This window comes from Dama dama, chromosome 11 (genome assembly GCF_033118175.1).
Source record: "Dama dama isolate Ldn47 chromosome 11, ASM3311817v1, whole genome shotgun sequence".
Classification (NCBI taxonomy): Eukaryota; Metazoa; Chordata; class Mammalia; order Artiodactyla; family Cervidae; genus Dama; species Dama dama.
This window is the reverse complement of record NC_083691.1, coordinates 54,519,751-54,545,246: the sequence shown is the minus strand read 5'-3', so window position 1 is coordinate 54,545,246 and position 25,496 is coordinate 54,519,751. Positions and strand designations below refer to the sequence as shown.

The window sequence follows — 25,496 nt, the reverse complement described above, 5'->3', positions numbered from 1 at the left end:
AGGGCCATGTGACTGACATGTACACTGGGCCTTTCATGTTCATGTAAAGAGGAAGGAAGCCCTGATGGATGAGGAAGTCCTGGGCTCTGACTCTGCCCAACCCCTTTCTGCCCCTTCATGCTGGGCCCAACTCCTTACAAATGGGAAGCTGCCTCTCACATGGGGGAGGGGGAGTAGGCTTAAGATGTGAGGGTAAACCCACTGCTTTCACATCAGAGTTTAAATTACCAGCAGAAAGAAAGAACTCAAACACTTTATTCTAGGTTATAAAAGAAATAAAAGCCACACTAGCTATGTTTACGTCAGATCACGAGCAAACCCCTTTTGCTTATTTGTAAGTTATGCAGAATTTTCTCCCCATTAGGGAAAGACCTCTGGTCTGGTTCTGAAGAGCACAGAGGTGGCATGTTTTCACTCATTTAGCTGGCAGAGTAAAGCCGATCCTTTGGCAATCCAGTAATCTTTGGACCGCTTGGAGGGTAAGAGGATGGTCACCACAAAGTTGGTTGAATGACCTAGTTAAGGATACAAGGAAAAAAGTGTTGTTAAAGAACAACCCCTTAATATAAAAATCATGGTACCAGGAGTCAAGACATTTGGGTTCCAGACCTGTCTGTGTCTCTAAAGAGGCAACAATTCTCTGTGGTGTTCAGTTTTATGCTCCATAAAATGAAGATGTTAGAACAAATGATCCTTTAGGACCTATCCAGTTTAGACCTTGTATAACCTTAGAAAATTGTTTCAATCTCCCTGCAGTCTGTCTCTGAGCATTGCATTAGGAGATTGAGGCCTGAGCTTTTAGTGAGACTCAGGGGACGTGGTTGGTAGGTTAGGCATCCATCCATTTGTCCATCTGCTTGTCTGTCCATCCATCCATCCGTTTGTCCATCTGCTTTTCCACTCATCCTTCCATCCATCCATCCATCCATGCATCTATCCTTCTGTTTGTCCATCCATCCATCCATCCATCTATCCATCCATCCATCCATTTGTCCACCTGCTTGTCTGTCCATCCATCCATCCATCTATCCATCCGCCCATCCATCTACTTGTCCATATGCTTGTCTCCCTCCAGCCATCCATCCATTTCTCCATTCACCCATCCATTTGTCCATCTGCTTGTCTCCATCCATCCATCCACACTTTGTTCCACCCAGCAGGTAGGCACTGGGGTCCTAATTTGTCCTCAGCTCTGAGACATCTGAAGTAAGAGATCAGTTTTGCAGTTTCTTCATCATGGGCCTGTGTGAGGGGACGAAGACCAGGATGAGAAGAAGAGAGCCTTGCCCTCAAGATGGGAGCTTTCTGGCATTCACAGCAAACTTCATCTGCCTGGAAGCTGGGAAAACTGGGGGTGTCCCCAGCAGAGAATGCCTACGTCTCCCCTCTCCTTATCTTTGTATGTCATTCCCTGCATGTGCCTTGGAGAGTGCTTGAGTAACATTTTTATAGCAATATTACAGTAGATATATGTATAGTAACCATTTGTTTGATTTGAGATACAAATAAGGTCCGCATCTTGCAACAGTGATGTGTCTCTTGGATCTCTTTCGATTGATAGTTTCCCTCTGTTTCTTTTGCCACTCCTTTGTAATATATTTGTTGGAACAACCAGGCTGTTTGTCCCATAAGGTTTCCCGGAGTCTGGCTTTTGCTGACAGTGTCCCTTTGGTGATTTTACACATGTTTCCCTATCCCTGTAAGAGTGGTTAGATCTAGAGGTGTGATCATATTGAGGGTTGAGGTTTTTTGGCAAGAATACTTCCTAAGTGGTGTGCACTGCCATCAGGAAACACCTTGTGTCTGGTTGTCTTTCTTTGAAAGGAGTGTCCACAGAAGCTAATCATTACTTGTTGTTTAGTCACCAAATTACGTCTGACTCCTCTGTGACCCCATGGACTGTGTAGCCTATCAGGCTCCGCTGTCCAGAGACTTCTCCAGGCAAGAATACTGGAGTGGGTTGCCATTCCCTTCTCCAGGGGATCTTCTCATCTCCTTCATTGGCATGTGGATTTTTTTTTACCACTGAGCCACCAGGGAAGCTCAATTACTACTTAGAGCCATTATTTCATTTAGGTTAATAATTTTAAATTTTAATGGTGATTAAGTCCACCTGTGATTTAATTTTTATAGTGATATGAGATAAGGATCTTAGTTTGGCAAACCAGTTGTCCCAGGATCATTTATGGAATAATCTCCCTCTTCCTGACCAATTTTAAATGATGCTGCTATTACATGTCAAGTTCCCCATATACACAGTGTGTTTCTGTGCTGTCTATCCAGTACAAAATTTGATCTGTTCATTGAGTCTTGTGCCAGTGCATTGTCATATTAATTACTACTTTTGCCTCTTCCTGCAAACCACAGACTTCCTGTTGGAATTTTAGCCAGTAATAAATAAGAGGAGAAATGACTGTTAAAAAATGGACAAAAGATTGGAACAGACACTTCATCTGAGAAGATGTAACTAAGCACCAGAAAAGATGGTTACTGTCACTAGTCATTAGGGAAATGAAAATTAGATACCACTATATTCTATTGTCTATCTATCATCAAGCTATCTGTCATCTATCATCTGAAATGAAAAGGACTGATCATACTAAGTAGTGGTGAGGATCTGGAGGATCTAGAACCCCCATATACTGCTGGTGGGGATGTTAAGTGCTATGGTCACTTTGGAAAACATTTTGGCTGTATCTTAAAATGTTAAACATATACCTACTGCCTGAGTCATCATTCCATTCCTAGGTACTTATCCAAAATAAATAATGCATATATCCCTACAAAAACTTGTAAATACCATATTAATTTTAAAAATACCTTTGAATAATGTGTGTTTTAGACTTGTCTTGGGAGTGGTAGATCATGTGACATGAGTGGCTACCTTAGTTCTACTCTGTACCTTGCCCTGAAAGGACATCCTTTAACTGAGAAAAATAAATATCATCAGTATCTACACATCCTCCATTGAAATGAGAACAACTGTTTTAGTTCTTTTTGCCCTGCTCCCCCATCTGATATTTCTGTCATTTGGAAATTTAGTTCCAAGTTATTATAAATTCATTTTTATCATCAAACTATTAAAGATTTAACTCTGTGTGTGAGTTTTAAATAGAGGATCAGTAGTGATTAATATAGAGACTTTGTATGTTCAAGACAGTTGTTATTACAACTTTCCTTTCAGATGATAATCTGGTTGCATTTGCCATTCTAGTTTAAGGTCGTTTATCTTCAACACTTTGAAGAGGTGTCTCTATTATCTTTTTATGTGCACTGTGGATGATGAGACACGTCTGAAGTCAATCTGATTCTCATTTTCTGGAATTTTATTTCCAGCCTATTAATACATTTTGTCTCTTTGAGAATTTTCTTTCTGATAATCATAAGTATCACTTTGATATATCTAGGTTTCTTTTAAAATTTGATTGTTTATTGGCTTGTCTATTTTAAAAAATTACCGCTTCTACTTTGTGAGCTCTCTTAACCTGAGGACTCAAGTGTTTCTTTGGTTCTGGGAAATTATCAGCCACTTTTTCAAATATTATTGTTCTTCCATTTTTCTCTCTTTTCTCTTTCCAGATTACGTACTAGATAAATGTTGGAAATTTTGACTCTTTCCACAGTGTTACGTTAAAAAAAAAAAAAATTGCTTTGAGCTGTATTTTTAGGGATTTCCTCAGTGCATTCTCTTAGTTCACTCTTTAGCTATCTGCATTCAGTCTTTCAGCTTATCTGTTGATAATGGCTTTTTAAAGATCTGGTTCCTTTTTTTCAGGGCTATATCTCAGTTTCAGGACTACTAAGATTTCCCCTTTTGTACCACGGCATTCATTTATTTATTTTAAAATCTCCTTCTATGCTGAGTCGCAATGTTTTAGTGTCTACTCAGTCCATCATTTTGAAATTAGGAGACGTTGCTCAATAAACTATTTTTAACTCCTTACCTCCACCAGACTAATAGAAACAAGCCTTGGTTTTATAATATTAATCTATACTCAGCGTTAAGATGAATAGAATTTACAGCATTGATAAATTTGTATGTTATAAGCGGCATTATTTTAAGCCTGGCTAACTGACCCAAGACCACCATTTGTACATTACAAAAAAGCATTTGGAATTTGGTTGTAGTCTGCATTTAGTCATTATTTATATGCTGATATAAGAATGTCCTCACCTGTGGTTGAGAGGGTTCCTGCTCGGGCCCCTGTCTTATAAAGTGGGGAGTGGTAGAGTGTTGGGCTTGGCTCATAATTTTGTCGTGGTTCAAAATGCACCACAGGCAGCATTGGATTCATCTGTCCAGGCAGCGCGTCTTCTATCACCATGTCCTTATTATCCCATCGAGAAGCATCCATGAACATCCCATGGACAAGAACGCCATCCTCAGGAGAGGGCAACTGAAAGATACGCAGACGTTCAGAGGTGAGAAGAGCAGGAGGGGTCACCATCTTTGGCCTCCTCCTATTCCCACATCCTCAGTCAGTTCGAAGAACTTTTCTAGAGATTCTCTTATCCCTCACATCTTAGAGAGGAAAATGCCAAGGCTCTAAAAGGTGAAATAATTTGCTTTTCAGTTTTCACCAAATCTCATACTCCACGAGGAGTTCACACTCCACGTTCACACTCCTCGTTCACACTCCACGAGGCTGTCTGCTACATGGTACCCCAGGGAAATCCACTGATGGGCTTCAGTCTGTGATACCATGATGTTAGGATCTTCCCCTTCTCATGGGAAGTGGCCAAGAGGGCTGATTATCATCTGTTATTTTTAGCAAGGCCTTTCAAAGATCTGAGTGCTCTTCCAGAAGATAGATTATATAACTGTGACAATATTTGCAGAATGCTTATGGAAAAATTTTTAAAAGAAATTTTGTGAGAGAAAGAGACAGAGACAGAGACCCTATTCCTCAATGTCCTGTGGTTAGATGTCATCACTAGTGTCTAGTTTCTGCCAGGCATGAGCTCTGTGTATCCTTCCTCAAATGCTGAGTGAATCTGGCCAGTCCTGGGGCCCTAGATCTTTTTACAATTGGAGCTTCATGCCTGCAGACAGAGGACTAAGCAGTGTGGTTTTAAGTGGTATGTTTTATAGTGAATCACAGGATGATAGGCTCTTTTTGGTTGGACTTGACTTTCTAGCATCTTGTAGTTCGTCCCATGGGTACAGCGTGGTGCAGTGGGCCTTCCTGTTATTGGGGCTGCCACATACACTTGTGCAGGTTTGCTTGAGTAGAGGCTGAAACCATCCTGCCATCTACTTGTCAGGCTGTGTGTAGGAGTCATCTGCACACACCTCCAAGAGGGGTGCCTTTTCCTAAATGGCATCAAGGCGGCACTGGGCTGACAGTGGCCCTGTTGTTGGTAGCAGAACTCAAGTTGTCTAACAATCTCTTGCTGTGTTTTCTGGGAGGACCAAGAGATGGGCTGACTATACAATATGCAGTCTCCACAGAAGGTGGATTCCCAGGCATCACTATAGCTCATTGTAAATGACCCACGTGGAGACGTGTGTGTACTGGTGCGGCTGGAGGGCAGAGACACCAGTAGTTACTGTGAACTTCTGTCTGTCAGTTGGCCTATGTGGCAGATAGAGCATGCCAGGCACAGAGCAGGGCCAACATCCAGGATGGCCTGGATGAAGGCTTTTATGTGGGTATTGTCCTGCCCTTCTGCAGACTCATTATTCCTGACCTGGGCCTGTGACACTCTCCTGGCTGAGAAGGGTCTCAAAATAACAGCGAGTGCATTTCTAAATCAATTTCCTCCCTACTTTTACATGCTAATACTTTAAGATAAAAAAATTTTGAGGCTAAAACAAATGTTCTTAAAGACATAAAACTCTTGAAATGAAAGAGTATCATTTTAAGATACAGGCAATTAAGAGGCATGGGGAATTATAGTATTTTGTAGAATAATCCATGAATATGGGAACAATCTTACTTTTGTGCATTTTTGCTAATCAGAGCAAAGACTAGATAAAGCAGATCTGAGTGGGGTGGATACTGATTAAATTACCCAGGAGAAATTACTATTATTACTATGATATTTTAAGGAAACTCACTAAAAGTCACTTATCTACACTGACTGGCTAGCAAACACATTCTTAGCAAAAGCAATCTGGAACAGATCTTTGATGTCATAGCACACATAGAAAATGACATTTATAAGCCCCACTGGGATGGACAGGTGTTCTGGAGGCTCCTCTGCCCCATTAATATCTCAGCACATTGGAGGCAGGCAGCTCAGATGGGCAGCAGTGAGTCTCAGCCCTGGCTGTATGCTGGAAGCACCCAGGGAGCTTTAACAAGTAGATGACTGATGTCATCGGGGTGATTCTGACGCAACTGGATGTGGTCTGGGCATCAGGATGTTTTTAAAGCTCCAAAGATGATTCTAACCTGCAATCCAGGTTGAGATATTCTAGAGTAGGGGTTTTCAAACTTGAGGGGCTAAGAACCCCCTGGAGGACTTATTAAAATATAGATTTCTGGATCCCACTCCAGAGTTTCTGATTCCATCTGGAATGGGTCCTTGGGACCCATAAATAAATGGTAATTTACTTTACTTTTTTAAAAAAATGTAAGTATTTTGTGTTAGTTTCAGGCACAGCAATTCAGTTATACACATATATATATATATATATATATATATATATGTACATGTGTGTATCTACTTGTATATGTGTATGTGTTTAGTTGCTCAGTCTTGTCCGGCTCTTTGTGACCCTTTGGACAGTACCCTGCCAGGCTCCTCTGTCCATGGAATTTTTCCAGACAAGAATACTGGAGTGGGTTGCCATTTCCTCCTCCAGGAGATCTTCCTGACTCAGGGATCAAACCTTCATCTCCTGTGTCTCCTGCGTTGCAGGCGGATTTTTTACCCACTGAGCCATTGAGGAAGCCTCATATACTTGTATATATATTCTTTTTCAGATTCTTTTCCCTTGCAGATCATTGCAAAATATTGACTATAGTTCCCTGTGCCACACAGTAGGTCTTTGTTGCTTACCTATTTTACATATAGCAGTGTATATGTCTTAATCCCAGCCTCTTAATTTATCCCTTCTCCCCTCTCCCCACTTTTTCATTCTTCCCACTTTTCTACATCTGTGTGTCTGTTTTCCGTTCTGCAAATAAGTTCATTTCCAATAAGTGCCCAGGTCATGCTGCTGGTCTGGGGATCACACTTCAAGAATCTCTAGTCTAGAGGGAGTAAACCACATAAGCAAAGAGCCTGAACTGCTTCCTTAGTGCATTCCTACTGGTTATGTAATGTAGTTACAGTTACATGATGTGTGAAGTTAGCATATCAGTTCTGCTAGGAGACAGCTGAGAGAATGAGGCAGGTAAGTTTAACTTCTGGTAATAGTTATATACTGTGAGTGTACTACATGGTGGTCACGTGACACCTGCAGTCTCATTGACAATGCTCTACAACTCTGAAGTTGGTGGCACGAGCCCTGTTTTGCAAATGTAAACACTGAGGTGCAGACATGTTAATCATTGCTGTAGCACACACAGCTGGGGAGAGGGAAGGCAGAATTTACCCAGGCCTGCCTGATGCCGAAACTTTGGTTTTCAACCTCTTGCTACATTGCCTCCTCTGGTGGCTCAGCGGTAACAAATTCGCCTGCCAATGTGGGAGATGTGGGCTCAGTCCCTGGGTTGGGAATATCCCCTGGAGGAGGGAATGGCAACCCACTCCAGTATTCTTGCCTGGAGAAGCCCATGGACAGAGGAGCCTGGCAGGCTACAGTCCACAGGGCTGCACAAAGTCGGACATGACTTAGTGACTAGACAACAAATATTGCCTCCACATGAATGAGAAAGTTACTGTAAGTAACTAAAGAAATGAGCAGTATTGATGTAAAATATATTTCTACAGATCAGACTAATTTAGGTGGTTGCCATCCAGTCACTGATAATTGGGAGCTTGTCTTGAGAGTCTGACACAACTGGAGCGATTTATTATTATTTTTTTTTCTGAAGCGACTTAGTATGCATGCATGCACGCATGCTTGGAGGTGTAGACCTATCCTGTCCTCTCCGACTCCTGCAAATGGAAAGTGGGAGGGGAGATTGCTCGAGATCCTGATGACAGTAGATAGAAGCTGCTGTGCTGTAACAGTGGTCAGGGGGACAGTACCTCTGTGTCCATGGGTAGTTCTTGTCCAAATTGCACTGTCTTGGCAGCTTCTATGACTGTGGCTTGATCCCGATAGACAGGAACCATGTTGTACTTGAAGCTCAGCTCATCTATAGGCAAATTGTATTTCCGGGCATGATTTTGAAGAGTTCCTGTAAATACAAAAGCCAGAAAGCTGAGTTGCTATTATCCAAACACAGCTTCCACTTGCCTGGACCAGGATGCTCTAGCATTAAAGAGCTTCCTCTCCATCCAGAAGACCCAACCGTTAACATCTTACTCTGAATTACTGAGAGGAGTGGAGTCAAAGCATGTATGAATTTTGGGCCTGGTGGGAAAGAGAGGGCCAAGTCTAAAGTGTACTGCTCTGCCAATGGGGGAGACAAGCTGGCAAGGGTGTTTCAGAGCCCAATCTTCCCAACTTTAACATCTTGCTTAGCTTGTCCTGTATGGGCTGTTTCTGGGCTGTGTATGAGGGACTCGGGATGAGATAGATTAAGAGCTGGGCTAATTGGCATCTAGGGCTTCCCTGGTGGCTCAGCGGTAAAGAATCCACCTGCCAATGCAGGAGATGCAGGAGATGCAAGAGATGCGAGTTCAATCTCTGGGTCATGAAGATCTCCTGGAGAAGGAAATGGCAACCCATTCCAGTACTTCTTGCCTGGGAAATCCCATGAACAGAGGTGCCTGGCGGGCTATAGTCCATCGGTCATAAAAATTTCAACAGGACTTGCAGACTAACAACAACAAAATTAGCATCTAGGAGCCCAGAGGCTTTAATGCCCTCTGGGGCTCTCTGGCCAGAATCCCTGAGGACCACTGGAGGAGCAGCAAAAGTATTTTTTTAGAGAGAAGGAAGCTTCTCAGAGTTGGAACCAAAGAAATTGGAGAGCAGGTGGTGTCCTGAGCATGGGTCCCATGGGGACTTGGGGCAGCTGTGTGTGTTCTCAGGGAAGCAGTGTTTAGACTTGTAAACTGAGAGCAGCAGGGATTAAGTTGTTGGGGGAACACCTGCTATTTCTGCCAATCCTTTTCCTCTGCAAGCAAGGAAGAGCAGGGCCTTGTTGGGTGCTGTATAATCAATTCCCCTTGGTTTAGGCCATCAGCAGTCATGCCATTTTCCCAGTTCCCAGAAACCCAGCACAACTCATCACACAATTATTGATTTTTTCTTATGGGAATTTTTCTAGGGAAAGCAGTGATACCTGTTAGAAATCCTTGAGGGAAGAAGAAACCGGAGATCCAGAAGGACTTGGGCTGTCCTCTTTTGAGCCACAGCTAAAGGAGAAACATTATACTATAATGTACTTTTTTTTGGTCTGAGATAGCAACTGTCATTTAAAGCAGAGTTATATTTCAGAGGGTCTCTTAGGAGGCAGAATCTAAACCGATCCTGAGTTATCACCAGCCCCATTCTTACTGCCTGCCCTGTCCCCCTTCCTCACCTACCAGGCTGACCATAAACCCAGAACCTGGTTATTATGGAGGCTCTAGAAGAGGGAGATAACAGCAAGGTCACGCTTGGCCACTTGGACCCATGTCATATTGGTTCTGTACCTCATGATGGGGATTCCATGAATGAGATCTAAAACCCAAGGATGGCCTGTAATTAAAATGAAAAGTGGGGATAAGGGCACAGGGCAAACTATACTATAATCAGTGCAAGATTTTAAAAGTGATGCTATTCCAGAAGTTTCTGTTTCTTTGTATTCAGATGATCCCTCAGTGGTTGTCAATATTTCAGTTAGTGAGGGCTTCCTAAGGACCCCAGGGCCAACCATGTCATCAGATTGATCAGACCCCGAAGAAGTAAATTTTCTTACATCCACAAATGCAGTCCTCAGAATAAGGTCTTTGACCCAAGATCCTAGTGGCTTCAGGGATGGGTAGGCGGTATTGGACCATAGAGAGGGAACCTGGTTGTTGAGGAAACTGTTATACACCTTTTCCATTTCTTCAGACATCACCACCAATCCAGCAATGGCTTTGTTGAGTGTATCTAGAGAGGTCTGAAAGAACAAGAAAGGATTGGTGTTATCAGGTGGGAATGACCCTCGTTCATGGTGGCAGGTGTTGCCTTGGGCTGAAGGGCCTGCTTGGTGGCTTGTGTCCTCTCTGCAGACCCTCTGCTGGGTCACACCTTCCAGTCTTCATGCAGTTTTTACAACCTGTGACATAGAGGTGTAAGACCTCGGAGTGGGCATGGCTTAGGCAGTTAGTAGCATGATACAGTGAAGTGGATGGAGAAGGGAAGGTGAAGAAACGTCTCCCAAGCACTTTGAGAAGTGCCACTGTCCAGCTCTCCTCCAGGCTGAAGGAAGAATGAGCCTTACAGTCAGTGATCTGGGAACCATGGCGGGATTTGGGGACATGGGAAGTACCTCCAACTCTGCCCAGAGGATGCCTGCGGCCTCTATAGCAGGAAGTTATAGCAGGAAGGGGAGATTCTTAGATGAGATCAATCTTTCAGTTGATACCAGAGAGCTTCCTTATACTGGAAATACTTCTTTAAAGATACACTCCTTATTATCATCCCCTCATCTCAACAAAAGACAGAGGCTGGCAGCAGTCCTGGGGGACGTTGGGCCAGCAGCAGCCATGGGAAGTACAAAGCAATATCTGCTATCAGGCTAAAGGTAAAAGCAGGGTGTATAGATTTGTATAGGGATTTCCCAGTGGCTCAGCAGTAAAGAATCTGCCAGCCAATGAAGGAGATGTGGGTTCAATCTCTGGTCTGCAAGATCCCCTGGAGAAGGAAATGGCAACCCACTCCAGTATTCTTGCCTGGGAAGTCCTATGGACAGAGGAGCCTGGCAAGCCATAGTCCATGGCATCTCAAAAGAGTCAGACACGACTTAGCGACTAAACAATAACAACATAGATTTGTACATGGCTCTCGTGGGTTCCAGTTTTGTGAAAACTGCTGCCATATATGGGGGAAATATTACAGGAAGATATTGGAGGGCAAATTTATGTTGATGAAAGTGTCCAATTCTTTGTGAACCCATGGACTGTAGACTGCCAGGCTCCTCTTGTCCATGGGATGCTCCATGCTAGAATACTGGAGTGGATTGCCATGCCCTCCTCTAGGGGATTGTCCTGATCTAGGGATCGAAACCTCATCTCTTACATCTCCTGCATTGGCAGGTGGGTTCTTTACTACTAGTGCTGCTTAGGTAGCCCAAGTCCTAGGACCATATGCAAATAGTTCTAGAGACAAGGTGACATGTGGATAAGACAGGGCTAGTCATCCTTCTATTCCTTCATGGAGTTTTTCCCCTCTTCCCATCTCTTGTCACAAGAGGCAGTGCTGGAAAAGAGGAGTTTTAAGTAGATATGCCCTTAGGATCTGAGGAACCATATGCAGCAGAGCAGAGGAAAAGGGCCTTTAGCCAGGGCCAAAACACCACTCGACCTTAGACACCAAAAATGGAAGAAGGTAGCAGAAGACATATCTAAGATGCCTGGAGAACACTTGAGTCAGATTGCTGGAGGGACCAGGCTGCCAGTGCGGTCTAGATCAATGGAAAGTAGACAGAGGTCACATCGCCACCAGTTCTCCCAGAGGCAGTGGCTGACAAGAAGTCATGTTCAGTGAGAAGAATGCACTTCAGAGCTTTCTCCCTTACATCTAGAAGCCTGCAGCCCTGAGCGACCTCATCTCTCCCAGGACCTGCCTGGTCTCATGGTCCCGTACCATCAGGAGGTCAGTGAGCTCACCAAGATGGCAGCCCAAAGCCCCGGATGCTCCCATCCCTTGGCCTTTCTTGTTATTGCCACAGTGCAGCCTTGCTGTTTGCTGGGTGAAGTGAAGGTGAGGCTGCGACATAGCCAGGGCCAGGCAGGAGTGGGCAGGGGTCAGGATGAGGGAGCCCAGCACCCTGTGGTGGCTACTACCCTCCCTCTCTTGGGAGTGCTCAGCTCTGACTCCTGATTGCCTTGCAGCTTGCTTCTCCCAGGGCTCCTCTTTCTTCTGCTTTTATTAGGTGAATTCTTCCATTAGTGGTGGACACTGCTGTTTGACCAGAAGGGACTTTGTTCCTGAGAGCAACATTAGTTCACTTGCATGTTCAAATATTCATGGAAGGTTTAGGCTGTGTCAGGCACTGGGGAGACAGAGATGAAAGTGTTAGTCACTCAGTTGTGTTTGACTCTTTGTGACCCCATGGACTGTAGTTCATCAGGCTCTGCTGTCCATGGAATTCTCCAGTCAAGAATACTAGAGTGGGTAGCCATTCTCTTCTCCAGGGGATCATCCCAATCCAGGGATCAAACCTAAGTCTGTTGCATTGCAGGCAGATTATCTACCATCTGAGCCACCCGGGAAGCCCCCAAACAGATATGAATTATGTATTAATACCAGTCCCTTTGTCTTCAAGTTCATTGTCTGCTGGGGGAGCCATACTCATGGAGGAGTAATTACAAAGAAAGGTGGTATGTTGTACACAAATACAGTGATGGACACAAACACCTCAGGTGACAGAGCCCTGAGAAGGGGGCCCTGTCATCTGGTGGTGGAGGGAAGGACGGGTGTTCCAGGAAGACTTTATGAGGAAGTGACATTTGGACTCATCCCTCCTTAAGTGGGTGGCCATGCATGAGGTGGAAGAGGCCAGAGATGAGCAACATCTATCTCTTTTTCTTCCTTTGAATAATCTGCTTGCCAAGCAGGTGTGGGTTCAGTCCCAAGGTTGGGAAGATCCCCTGGAGGAGGAAATGGCAACCCACTCCAGTATTCTTCCCTGGGAAATCCCATGGACAGAGGATCCTGGCAGGCTACAGTCCACGGGGTCACAAAAAAGTTGGACATGACTGAACGACTAACAACAACAACAATCACATTAGTTTTAGCTGGGCACAGAACAATCCAACACAGAGACTACATTTCCCAGGAACACTTGCTGCTGGAGTGCTGCCATGTGATCAAGTTTTGGCTAAAGGGATATAAGAAAAAATGATGTATGCCACTTCTGTGTGACATTTTTATGAGGAAGCTGCTCTCCCTTGGCCCCCTTTCCCCTGTCTCAGTGACTGGCAAAAGGGAACACTTGGAACAGTCCCCTTAGTACCAAAGGTGGAAGTCACCCGTTGAGGCTGGAAGAGCCAGCCATCCAGTGGAATTGGATGTCAATGGACATAAGTTTGAGCAGGCTCTGGGAGTTGGTGATGGACAGGGAAGCCTGGTGTGCTGCAGTCCATGGGGTCGCAAAGAGTTGGACACGACTGAGTGACTGAACTGAAAAGGTGATAAGCTCTGACCTGACTAGCTGGCCGTCTGGTACTGCTGTTTACCTAGTAGACCCAAGGTGAAGATGTCACATATTCAGCTGACCTAGTTTCCCCTCACCCCCATCGCACGAGCCTGGGTATTGTCACACAACCAGAAACATCTGGAGACTTGATTTCCTAATAGGGAATAGTCAGTCTTTAAAAGATCTACCCTAGTGCTTCCCTGGTGGGCCAGTGGTTAAGAAACTACCTGCCAATGCAGAGGACATGGGCTCAATCCCTGGTCTGGGAAGATCCCACATGCCACAGGGAAACTAAACCTGTCAGCCACAACTACTGAGCTTGTACTCTAGAGCCCAGGAGCTGAAACTACCGAGCCCACGTGCCACAACTACTGAAGCCCATGTGTCGAGCCCATGCTCTACAAGAGAAGCCATTGTGATGAGAAGCCCATGCATTACAACTAGAGAAAGCCCACAAGCAGCAACAAAGACCCAACACAGCCAAAAATAAAAATAAAGTTCATTCACATAAAAAAAAATCGACCGTGGCTGTCCTCTCCAGTCTTATCACTGAGCCTTAATCCTGTGCCAGGTGTTTGGTTCCCAGCTTGGCAGTAAAACGTCCCCTGTTACTGCTCAGTAGTCAGTCTCTGTTTCCCTTATTAAAGTCAGGCACAGAGAAACCAGGAAGTCCTGTAGCCATCATTACAAAGTCAAGGGCCTTCGGAAAGTATTCCTGAGCATAAGGCAAAAGTTTAAATAGTTAGTCTCAAATTTTAGTTGCAATGACATCGTCTGGGGGTATTCATTTAAAATTCACCTTTGCAGGAATTACTCAAGATTCCTCACTCGGTAGGCCTGGAGTGGAATCAGGGAATTTATACTTGGAACACACAGCATAGAGGATCCTAATGCAGGTGTTTTATGGCCCATACTTAGAGAAACTTGGTTTTCATAGTCTTCAGAAAGACTATGGTATTAAATGCTAACTAGACATTGGGCTTCCCAGGTGGTGCTAGTGGTAAAGAACCCTCCTGCCAATGCAGGCTAGACATAACAGATGTAGGTTCTATCCTTGGGTCAGGAAGATTCCCTGGAGGAGGGCACAGCAACCTACTCCAGGGTTCTTGCCTGGAGAATGTCATGGACAGAGGAGTCTGGTAGGTTAGAGTCCATAAGGTCCCACAGAGTAGGACAGGAAGGAAGCGACTTAGCATGCAAGCAGACACTGGGAACAAACACTGAATCTGAATCTCTCTTAATTGAGTGCTTAGGTCCCTGCTCAAATTCCTAATGTGTCAATCAAATTCTACGGGTGCAAGTTAGGATAATGAAGGGTTTGTAATGCCCTGCAGTCATAAGCCATTATTAGAGAAAGGGAACACAGACTAGTGAGAGGAGGGTGAATTAAGGTTTAGACAAGTTGGGCTTGAAGGGTTGTTAGCACATCCACATGGAAATGTTCAAGTGATGGGAATGGAAACTTCACATTGATATACACGCTCCACAACGCTTTGATCCCCAAGAGCAAGGAAGGCAGTGAGCACTCATACGTGTATCAGCTTTAGCAGATTGTTAAACCGGTCCACTTCCTGTCCAAGAACAGTGGTCAAGGAGTTAAGGCGTCCTTGAGGATCCTTGACGAAAAGGCTCTCAGAAGCGTTTTCCATCTCCAGAATTTCTGAAATACACATGGCAGATTCATCAGATGGATTATCATTGATTTCTCGCCTTATAACATTGCACTTATCTTAAGCTTTCTTAAAGCCAACTTCTCTTGTCCCTGGGCCCAGGATGAACAGGAGTCAAGCTGTGCACACTTCAGGGGCAAGTGCTACATGGTAGACAAGGGACATCCCTGAGACCAGAGGTGCCAGGGGTCTCAAGTTGTCTCCTCTGCCTTGGTGTACCCAGGGTATGTAAGCCTCACTCTTCCCTGCACACCCATGTTGCATCTAGTCACTTGGTCTTATTTGACTCTTTTCATGACCCCATGAACTTTAGCGCATCAGGCTCCTCTGTCCATGGGATTTTCTGGGCAAGATTACTGGAGTGGGGTGCCATTTCCTTCTCCAGGGCATCTTCCTGACTCAGGGATTGAACCCATGTCTCTGTGTCTCCTGCCTTGCAGGCAGATTCTTTACCACTGAGCTGCTGGGGAAGCCCTCCATGTTGCATCTAGGCATCTAGGAGAGGAAGGGTTGGGGGCAGGACACCCCCCAAGAGACGAGAGACTTGGCATTTATCTTACTGTCGTTCAAAGGGGCTGACTGGATTCTGAAATGAGTCCATGGTTCAAACTGGATGAAAAATTATGCTCTTCTCTTTTCCTATAATCCACCCAGTAGGGGTTCATATAAGCTCTGAACAAAGAAGGACCTGCATCCTCCTGACGTATCTGAGCAAAGCATGAGAAGACAAGTGGTTCTGAGCTATGTTCATTAAGTTCCTTCTAACTACTCATTTTGGCTGCTGTAGAAAAATCACACAGCAGTGTGGGTCAGTGCAAGCTCTTGGGTCCACAGGGCTATGGTTACAGGCCCCTGCTCTTCTCCTTCTGTCTGTCCCCTTGGGCTATTCTGAACCTCAGTTCTCTGGTTGAGCCAAATGTACCCCTGCCCCCTCAGTCTCAACAGATGGCATTGCTTATCATTTCACAGCAAAAGTACAAACTTAATGAAGCATGGAGAGAAAAACTTCCTAGGTGTCAATGGAACTCTATGAAACAAGAACCTTTACTCTCCGTTCATCTATTCATCCATCTACCCATCCATCCATCTTCATCCCTTTTTCTACCCAGTTCTCCATCTCAAGTTTATTAAAAAATGCTTTCTAAAATAACTCAGTTGCTTTGATATCTATAGAACTCTCTACTCAAGAAAAGATTCTTTTGAGGGCCTGTTTAGGAGGAACATAACTGCCGTCTGAGGTCACATAGGTCTTTTTTTTGGGGAGGGCCTTTAGAGTATTGGTGGAACTTCACTGGTGGCTAGGATGGTAAAGAATCTGCCTGAAATGCGGGAGACCTGGGTTTGATCCCTGGGTCGGGAAGATCCCCTGGAGAAGGGAATGGCTACCCACTCCAGTATTCTTGCCTGGAGAATTCCATGGACAGAGGTTACAGTCCATGGGGTCCCAAAAAGTTGGACACAACTGAGCAACTTTCACTTCAAGAGTATTGGTAAAGCTTAATGTGATTGCATGCACGTGTGCTCAGTTGTGGCCAATTCTTTGTGACCCCAGAGACCGTAGCCCACCAGGCTCCTCTGAAATTGAGATTTTCACACAAGAATACTGGAGTGGATTGCCATTTCTTACTCCAGGGGATTGTCCCAACCCACGGATTGAACCCGAGTCTTCTGCACTGGCAGGTGGATTCTTGACCGCTGCACCACCTGGGTGTGCTACTATGATGTAATAAGAAATATGCATTTTGGTCTTTGTCTCCATCTTCTGGCCAGAGTGCCTAAAATCCTTATAATTTCCTCATTGATAAGAGTGATAGGAGCATCTTTTATATAATTATTGGTTTTTGATCCCAATTCCTGAAATAGGTCTTGATCGATAAAGGTGAAAGGGGCATCTTTTATTATTGATAACAAGCCCCTTTCAACCACACCTGAGTTTATGTTAAGGAGGTGACTCTATACTAACCCTAAAGATGAGGGACTGGTTGTCAGGCAAACTAACCATGTGATTAGAGATTTGGACACTCTAGCTTTACTCTCTGACCTCCTGGGAGAGGGCAGGGGCTGGAGGCTGAGTTACTCATTAAAGGCCAGTGATTTAACCAATCATGCCTATGTATGGAAGCTTCCATAAAAACCTAACTGAAGGGGTTTGGAGAGTTTCTGGGTTGGTGAACACATCCATGTGCCTGGAGGGTGGTGCACCCTGACTCTGCAGGGACAAAATCTCCTGTCCTTGGGACACTTCTGGACCTTGTCTTGTGTATCTCTTTATCTTGTTGCTTATCTTTATCCTTTATAATATCTTTTAAAATAATCTGGTAAATGTAATTAACTGTTTCCCTGAGTCTTGTGAGCCAGTCTAGAAAATTACTGAACCCCAGAAGGGGCTTGTGGGAATCCTTGATCTATGGCTGGTTGGTCAGAAATAAAAGTCACAGCCTGAGGACTTCCAGTTGACATTTAAAGAGCGGACAGTCTTATGGGACTGAGCCCTTAACCTGTGGGATTTGTGCCAACTCTGGATAGTTAATGTCATAACTGAGTTGTAGGACATCCAGTTGGTGTCCAGAGAGTTGGAGAATTGCCTAATGTGGGGAGGGGGGTAACCCATACACTTGGTATCAGAGTACTGTGAACAGAGACAGAAGCACAGTTTACTTTTATAGTCACTCATTTTTTTCTCTGCCTCATCTTTTTCCTATAATGACATTTCCAACCATGAACAATAGATTAAGACATCTAAATCTATAGCCACTCTAAGAAAAGTGTGAAAGTGGATCTCTGTGATCATTCAGGAAGATTCCTTAACTCACCAGAAAATGAACTGAAATAATAAATTATTCTTCTCTACTTCTCACTTCCCAGGTGGCCTTAGTGGTAAAGGGCCTGCCTGCCAATGCAGGAGACATAAGAGATGCCGGTTTGATCCCTGAGTCAGGAAGATCCCCTGGAGGAGGGTATGGCAACCCACTCCAGTGTTCTTGCCTGGAGAATCCTATGGACAGAGGAGCCTGGCAGGCTACAGTCCATAGGGTCGCAAAGAGACGGACATAACTGAAATGACTTAGCATATATGCACGCACTTCTCTTGTTGGAGAAAAAAAGTGAAATGGATTCTAGAGCAGGGCTGTCCAATAGAATATTTTATGATGATGGAAATGCTTTCCATCTGCATTGTCCAATATGGCAGCACTTAAAATGTGACTAGTGCAACTGAGGAAATGAATTTTAAAGTTTAAGTAGACACATGTGGCTAGTGGCTACTGTCTTGGACAGTACAGAGCTAGAGACATTAGGAAAAAAATTAAACATGAGACATGAGACATCAGAAAAAAGTCTGTTTAAAGTTATATTGGGCTATCCAGAAAAATAAATGACCCAATCAAAAAATGGGCCAAAGAACTAAACAGACATTTCTCCAAAGAAGACATACAGATGGCTAACAAACACATGAAAAGATGCTCAACATCACTCATTATCAGAGAAATGCAAATCAAAACCACAATGAGGACCATTACATGCCAGTCAGGATGGCTGCTATCCAAAAGTCTACAAGCAATAAATGCTGGAGAGGGTGTGGAGAAAAGGGAACCCTCTTACACTGTTGGTGGGAGTGCAAACTAGTACAGCCACTATGGAGAACAGTGTGGAGATTCCTTAAAAAACTGGAAATAGAACTGCCATATGACCCAGCAATACCACTTCTGGGCATACACACTGAGGAAACCAGATCTGAAAGAGACATGTGCACCCCAATGTTCATCGCAGCACTATTTATAATAGCCAGGACATGGAAGCAACCTAGATGCCCATCAGCAGATGAATGGATAAGGAAGCTGTGGTACATATACACCATGGAATATTACTCAGCCATTAAAAAGAATTCATTTGAATCAGTTCTAACGAGATGGATGAAACTGGAGCCCACTATACAGAGTGAAGTAAGCCAGAAAGATAAAGAACATTACAGCATACTAACACATATATATGGAATTTAGAAAGATGGTAATGATAACCCTATATGCAAAACAGAAAAAGACACACAGATGTACAGAACAGACTTTTGGACTCTGTGGGAGAAAGCGAGGGTGGGATGTTTTGAGAGAACAGCATGGAAACATGTATATTATCTATAGTGAAACAGATCACCAGCCCAGGTTGGATGCATGAGACAAGTGCTCGGGCCTGGTGCACTGGGAAGACCCAGAGGAATTGGGTGGAGAGGGAGGTGGGAGGGGGGATCAGGATGGGGAATACATGTAACTCCATGGCTGATTCATGTCAATGTATGACAAAACCCACTTCAATATTGTAAAGTAATTAGCCTCCAACTAATAAAAATAAATGAAAAAAAAATAAAAAAAAAATAAAAAAAAAATAAAAATTTTCTGGTTAAAAAAAAAAGTTATATTGGGCTAGAAGCCAACTTGCTCTTCATGCTTCTGGCTGTTGAGATGTCAAGGGGCTGCAGGCTTCTAATCTATAAATAGAGGCCTCTACATTGAAAGAGCTCTTTCTCTACAGAAAGAAAAAATTCTACATAATAAGCAGATTTGGACACCTGCCTATCACTCAGCTTTCTGAGTTTATTCCTAAAAGTCCCATTACCCACATAAGCCAACAATTATTTCCTACCTGGAACTCTGGTCTGGACAGAAGCAACAAGTTCTTGGACGATTTCATCGTTGCTCTTTCCCTCTCCACCAGAAGAGGACCTTGGTTGAACATCAAGTATAGTGTTGATCAAAGTGCTGGTCTCTTTGTACTATAATGGTGAGAAGAGACAGAACAGTGAGGACCCAAATTCTCAAAAATATAATTTTGCAGCACGTACAGTTTATTACAGAAATAATAGCTGTTGCCAAAACCAAGGACATTTTAATTTTTTATGTTGAAGACAGAGTTGGTAAAATGTGCTCATTGGAAATGCATAGTATTTCATCTATGGTGTTACAGTTAAATATTTCTGGTTGAACACTTTAATGTAACTGTCATTTAATCATATTTTAAAAAATGGTTAAAATGATAAATTTTATGTTATATGTTTTACCACAATAAAAAATGGTTAAACAATTTTTGATTAATTCTTTAAAAGGCAGTTATGAAAGTGAGGAAGAAATAATGAGAATTCAGTTTTAGAACATACTTTTATTCAAATAACGTTATCTCAATTAGAAAAGTATTATAGAACATTATTAAAAATTTACAAAACACAGAAAAGTAAAAAGAAAAATTATTCATGATTTTGCTTTTAAGAAATATTTATAACTTTAGTTTACCTGCCCCACCCCTGAATTAGCCATCTGACTACCAGGGAAGACCCCACTGTCTCTTTCTAATGTGATTTATTTTTCCTTTGATTTTATGCTTAGAAATTCCTATTCCAAGATCAGTTAATATTGTTAATTTTTCTAGATTTTTCCTTTATTCAGAAACATAGTATCTTCTGATGTATATTTGTTGGAATCTCTTAGAGGTTTTCTTTATACTGGTCATAACACTTATCATTCACTTATCCAAGAAAAGAATTCAGAACCTAGAACTACAGATCTTGATTGTAAAAATTATATTTTACATGACAGATCTTCTTTCAAATATTACTTTTGACATGTTCATTAGGTCCTAAACAACTGTGATGTTATTTACTTAATGCTATAGTTAAATAGTTTGATTTCCTTGCGCAGTGCCAACCACTTAATAGTGACTTTTCCATTTTAGTTTGTGATTCCCAGGTGTTGCTAGTGGTAAAGAATCCACCTACCAATGCAGAAAATGCAAGAGATGTGGGTTCGATTCCTAGGTTGGGAAGATCCCCTGGAGGAGAAAATAGCAAACCATTCCAGTACTCTTGCCTGGAGAATTCCATGGACAGAAAAGCCTGGTCAGCTATAGTCCATGGGGCCACAAAGTGTTGGACATAAATAAGCACATACACTGTTTTAGTTCTTGACTTCCTGGTTAGTCAAAAGTCTTGAAACATTTAGAACAGCCAGGCCCAACTTTCTTTACTGGTCTCTAGTATGCACCTTTGTAAGTGTAGTTTGCTGAGCTGAGGAAGGAATCATTCATATTTTTTGCTTTAAGACTCTATTGATGATACAGAATTATCTAACCTAAAGCAAAAAGAAGGGATATGTTGGCATATATAGCTGGGAAGAAGAGAACTCAAGTCATGTGGGTTTCAGGCATGGATGGATCTAGCATTCTCTCTCCTGTTCATATCTCGTTGTTTCTCTCATTCTTTCCTGTGGCAGATGAGCTTCTTTATGTGGTAGGGAGAAGGGGTCAGGGTATCAGGGTAAGGGCACAGAATGCTGCAGACATGCAGCATTTTAGTCAGTCATTCCAGAGGAAAGACAGCCCTCTCCCAGTTCAGCATCTATATATCTTGTCTCAGGAAAGGACTCTCATTCTCCTAGCATGGGCTATGGGCCTGCTCCTTGGACCAGGTCCAGTAGCTGGGTGATGCTGTGATGCCTGGGTCACATGCCCACCTCTGTGAAGGCAAAGAGTGGTTGGACGTTTTACCAGAATCTAATAGAATGAGTAAGTGGAAACTGTCCCAAAGGAAAGAGGTAGAAATCAGGTGCATACTGTGCCAGAAAAATGAAGGAAGGGAGGCTGGGCAGAAAAATATACCTGGGGCCTCACCACATGCCTACTGTCTCATTCTCAGTCATTCAGAACTGATGGAGAACACAAAAAACTACACTCACAGGTATACATTGCCAAGAACGCTACTCTTCCCCAAAGTCCTGACTTCTCATTGAATGCAGCAAGTCTATCATTTCCACACTGTTCTCTCACCTCCACATCCACCCACTCTAGGGCAAACAGTCAGATGACTGAATATTAACACTAGGTTTGGCCACCTCTTTTTCCTCCTGAAAGTAGAATCAGGAAAAATAAGATATTCCAACTCTTCACTGAATGTGCTGTGCTTAGTTGCTCAGTTGTGCCCAACTCTTTGCGACCCCATGGACTCTAGCCCAGGCTCCTCTGTCCATGGGGATTCTCCAGGCAAGAATACTGCCATGGGTTGCCATGCTCTCCTCCAGGGGATCTTCCCAACCCAGGAGTCAAATCCAAGTCTCCTGCATTGCAGACAGATTCTTTTACCATTTGAGCCACCAGGGAAGCCCTTCACTGAACAGCAAACCAATTTTTAGGGCAGAGAGCATGACATAGGTTTTGGATCACTGAGAAGTTCCACAGTTGTTTTGTACATGTTCCTTGATATCTAGGCTGATTTTACCCTCTAATTTGTCTCTTATTGTAGAGACAAAATTTAAATTGCAAAGAAAGGTGATTCCCATCAGCTTCATGAGGCCAATCTGGTCTCCAACATTTAGAATATTCCAGGGCCCTAGGGACATACCTCTTTTCTTGGCTTTGGTTCACCTAAAGATTCCAGAACATGATAGGTAATAAAACTGGAAGGATATGGAAGGGACCGGTCATGGGGGAGTCTTGAGTGCCATGCTGAGGAGGTTGGACTACCCTTAAGTAATGGCGTGGCATCAGAGGGTGTTGGAGGAATAAAATTATCCATTTTGCTCTTTGGACCTACTGCTGTGGTCAAATGGTTATTCTGTTGCTAAGTCATGTCCAATTCTGCAACCCCATGGCCTGTAGCATGCCAGGCTCCTCTGTCCTCCACTATTTCCCAGAGTTTGCTCAAATTTGTGTCCATTGAATTGGTGACACTATATAACCATCTCATCCTCTGCCACTCCCTTATCCTTTTCCCTTCAATCTTTCCCAGCATCAGGGTCTTTTCCAGTGAGTCAGCTCTTCTCATCAGGTGGCCAAAGTATTGGAGCCTCAGAATTAGTCCTTTCAGTGAATATCCAGGATTGATTTCCTTTGAAATTGACTTGATCTCCTTGCAGTCCAAGGGACTCTCAAGAGTCTTCCCCGGCACCACAATTCAAAAGCATGAATTCTCAGCCTTTGTTATGGTCCAGCTCTCACATCCATACGTGACTACTGGAAAACCATAGCTTTGACTATACGGACCTTTGTTGACAAAGTGATGTCTCTACTTTTTACTATGCTGTCTAGGTTTGTCATAACTTTTCTTCCAAAGAGCAAGTGTCTTAATTTCATGGCTGTAGTCACTCTCTGCAGTGATTTTGGAGTCCAGGAAAATAAAATCTGTCACTGCTTCCACTTTTTCGTCTTCTATTTGCCATGAAGTGATGGGACCAGATGCCATGATTTTAGTGATCTGGTCCTATGACCTTGATGAACTGTGCTTTCATTTTTAAATTTTTAGATTATTTTTTAAAAATTAAGATATAATAGCTAGGGAACTATATTCAATATCCTGTGACAAACCATAATGGAAAGGAATATGAAAAATAATATATATATGTATAACTAAGTCACTGCTATACAGAAGAAATTAACATTGTAAATCAATTACACTTCAATAATTTTTTTAAAATTATTGAGTCCAAAAAATTGAGATATAGTTGATGTACAATATTATATGTTACAGATGTACAGCAGAATGATTCACAATTTTTAAAGGTTATACACTATTTATAGTTATCATAAAATATTTCCTACTTGTGTTGTACATTATGCCCTTGTAGCTTTCTAATTTTATACATGATAGTCTATACTTCTTAATCTCTTACTCCTGTTTTGCGCCCCCCACTCTTTCCTTTCCTCACTGGTAACCACTAGTCTGTTCTCTATACCTGTGAGTCTGCTTCTTTTTTGTTATCTTCACAAGTTTGTTGTATTTTTTGGATTCCACATATAAGTGATATCACACAACATTTCTCTCTCTCTGTCTGACTTATTTCACTCAGCATAATGCCCTCCAAGTCCAACCTGCTGTTGCAAATAGCAAAAGCAATGATCCATGCTTTTGAAGAGCAGTGTTTGATTTATCTGCCTTGGATATTTGCTATTGTACTTTTGTAACCTATTCATCTGTGGATCCATAAATCCTTGTATAATATGATATAAATATCCCCAGAATGGAGAGAGACGAGCAAAAGAGAAAGGACTGTCTGGATTACCATCCAAATCCCCATGTTATGGAAGACTAGCAGATAGATTATGGACCAGGCAGAGGCTGGAAGGTGAGGGGGTGGACAGTGACAAGAAGATACCTAACTATCTTAGGATTCCATGAAAGATCCAGAGACAACAGGTGGCTAAATTGGAACCAAATGCTGAAGCTGAGGTGAACATTTATTTTATTTATTTAAGAAGATTATAATTTACATAAGCAGTGAGATGATTATGGATGTTTCAGGTTTATATACACAAAATGAATATGCATTTAAGTTGAAAGGCCACATACCTGGTAAACTAGGTTGGCATTTTCATGCATTCCAAATATTTCTGGGTCATCTATCAAAGGCAGGTTTTCAATGTAGTCTTTAAACTCTTGCAGGCTGTCAGCCAGGGGCGCAAAATAGATACCTGTTATTGAAAACACAGAAGGCAAATATGTCTTAAATAGATGACCTTTGAGTACTGCCAAGTTTGGTGCTTCTCTGTCTGTTCAGATGGTGGCTATTATCAGCTGCATCATGGAGAAACAGGGATTTTTTTTGCAAGCCCCCTAGCTTTCATTGTTGTGTCAGATTCCTTCGCATTTTCTGGAGGCCGTTAGCATCTATCAGTGTCCTAAGGTGTCACCTGCAGAACATTGCAAGATTCAAAGAATTCAGGGATGTGCTGCTGAAAGGTGTGCTCTGAAGTGATAGAACTTTGAAAACACATTTAGACAGAGTACAATCTATTTTAGACCAGAAATAGTTAAAAACGGTTATCACACAATAGATATCTTTGTACTCCTACAACTAAAGCTGAAGCTTTGACAATCCTGGACAGCATATTAAAAAGCAGAAACGTCACTTTGCCAACAAAGGTCCATATAGTCAAGGCTATGGTTTTTCCAGTAGTCATGTATGGATGTGAGAATTGGATGGAAGAATTGGTGCTTTTGAACTACGGTGCTGGAGAAGACTCTTGAGAGTCCCTTGCACAGCAATGAGATCAAACCAGTCAATCCTAAAGGAAATCAACTCTGACTATTCATTGGAAGGACTGATGCTGAAGCTACAATACTTTGGCCACCCGATGCAAAGAGCCAACTCATTGGAAGAGACTCTGATGCTGGAAAAGACAGAGGGCATGGGGAGAAGGGGGCAACAGAGAAAGAGATGGTTGGGTGGCATCACTGACTCAACGTTCATGAGTTTGAGATAGTGAAGGACAAGGAAGCCTGGCATGCTGCAGTCCCTGGGGTCGCAAAGAGTCAGACACGACTTAGCAACTGAAAAAGGAACAAAGCAAGAGGATGGTGAATATGGGGATCTAGGTGGTGAGGACTGGACACAGACAGCTCCTGGATGGAAAACTGAGGATGCTGTTAATGACTTCTTGGAAAAGGTCTTTTTCC

At 43.0% G+C, this 25,496-nt stretch overlaps 1 protein-coding gene across 1 annotated transcript in view; it reads right to left on the bottom strand.

Annotated features, from left to right (window-relative positions):
• Positions 1 to 411: 411 nt before the first annotated feature.
• DNAH6 (dynein axonemal heavy chain 6) overlaps positions 412 to 25,496 on the bottom strand; it is a 270,144-nt gene continuing 245,059 nt past the window's right edge. Inside the window, exons 69-76 of the mRNA XM_061155236.1 lie at positions 24,390 to 24,511; positions 19,703 to 19,832; positions 14,930 to 15,057; positions 9,969 to 10,154; positions 9,351 to 9,423; positions 8,146 to 8,297; positions 4,175 to 4,397; positions 412 to 515 (exon numbers count right to left, since the gene is read on the bottom strand). Of these exons, the coding sequence (XP_061011219.1) occupies positions 412 to 515; positions 4,175 to 4,397; positions 8,146 to 8,297; positions 9,351 to 9,423; positions 9,969 to 10,154; positions 14,930 to 15,057; positions 19,703 to 19,832; positions 24,390 to 24,511 (1,118 nt within the window). The remainder of the gene's footprint in view (positions 516 to 4,174; positions 4,398 to 8,145; positions 8,298 to 9,350; positions 9,424 to 9,968; positions 10,155 to 14,929; positions 15,058 to 19,702; positions 19,833 to 24,389; positions 24,512 to 25,496) is intronic.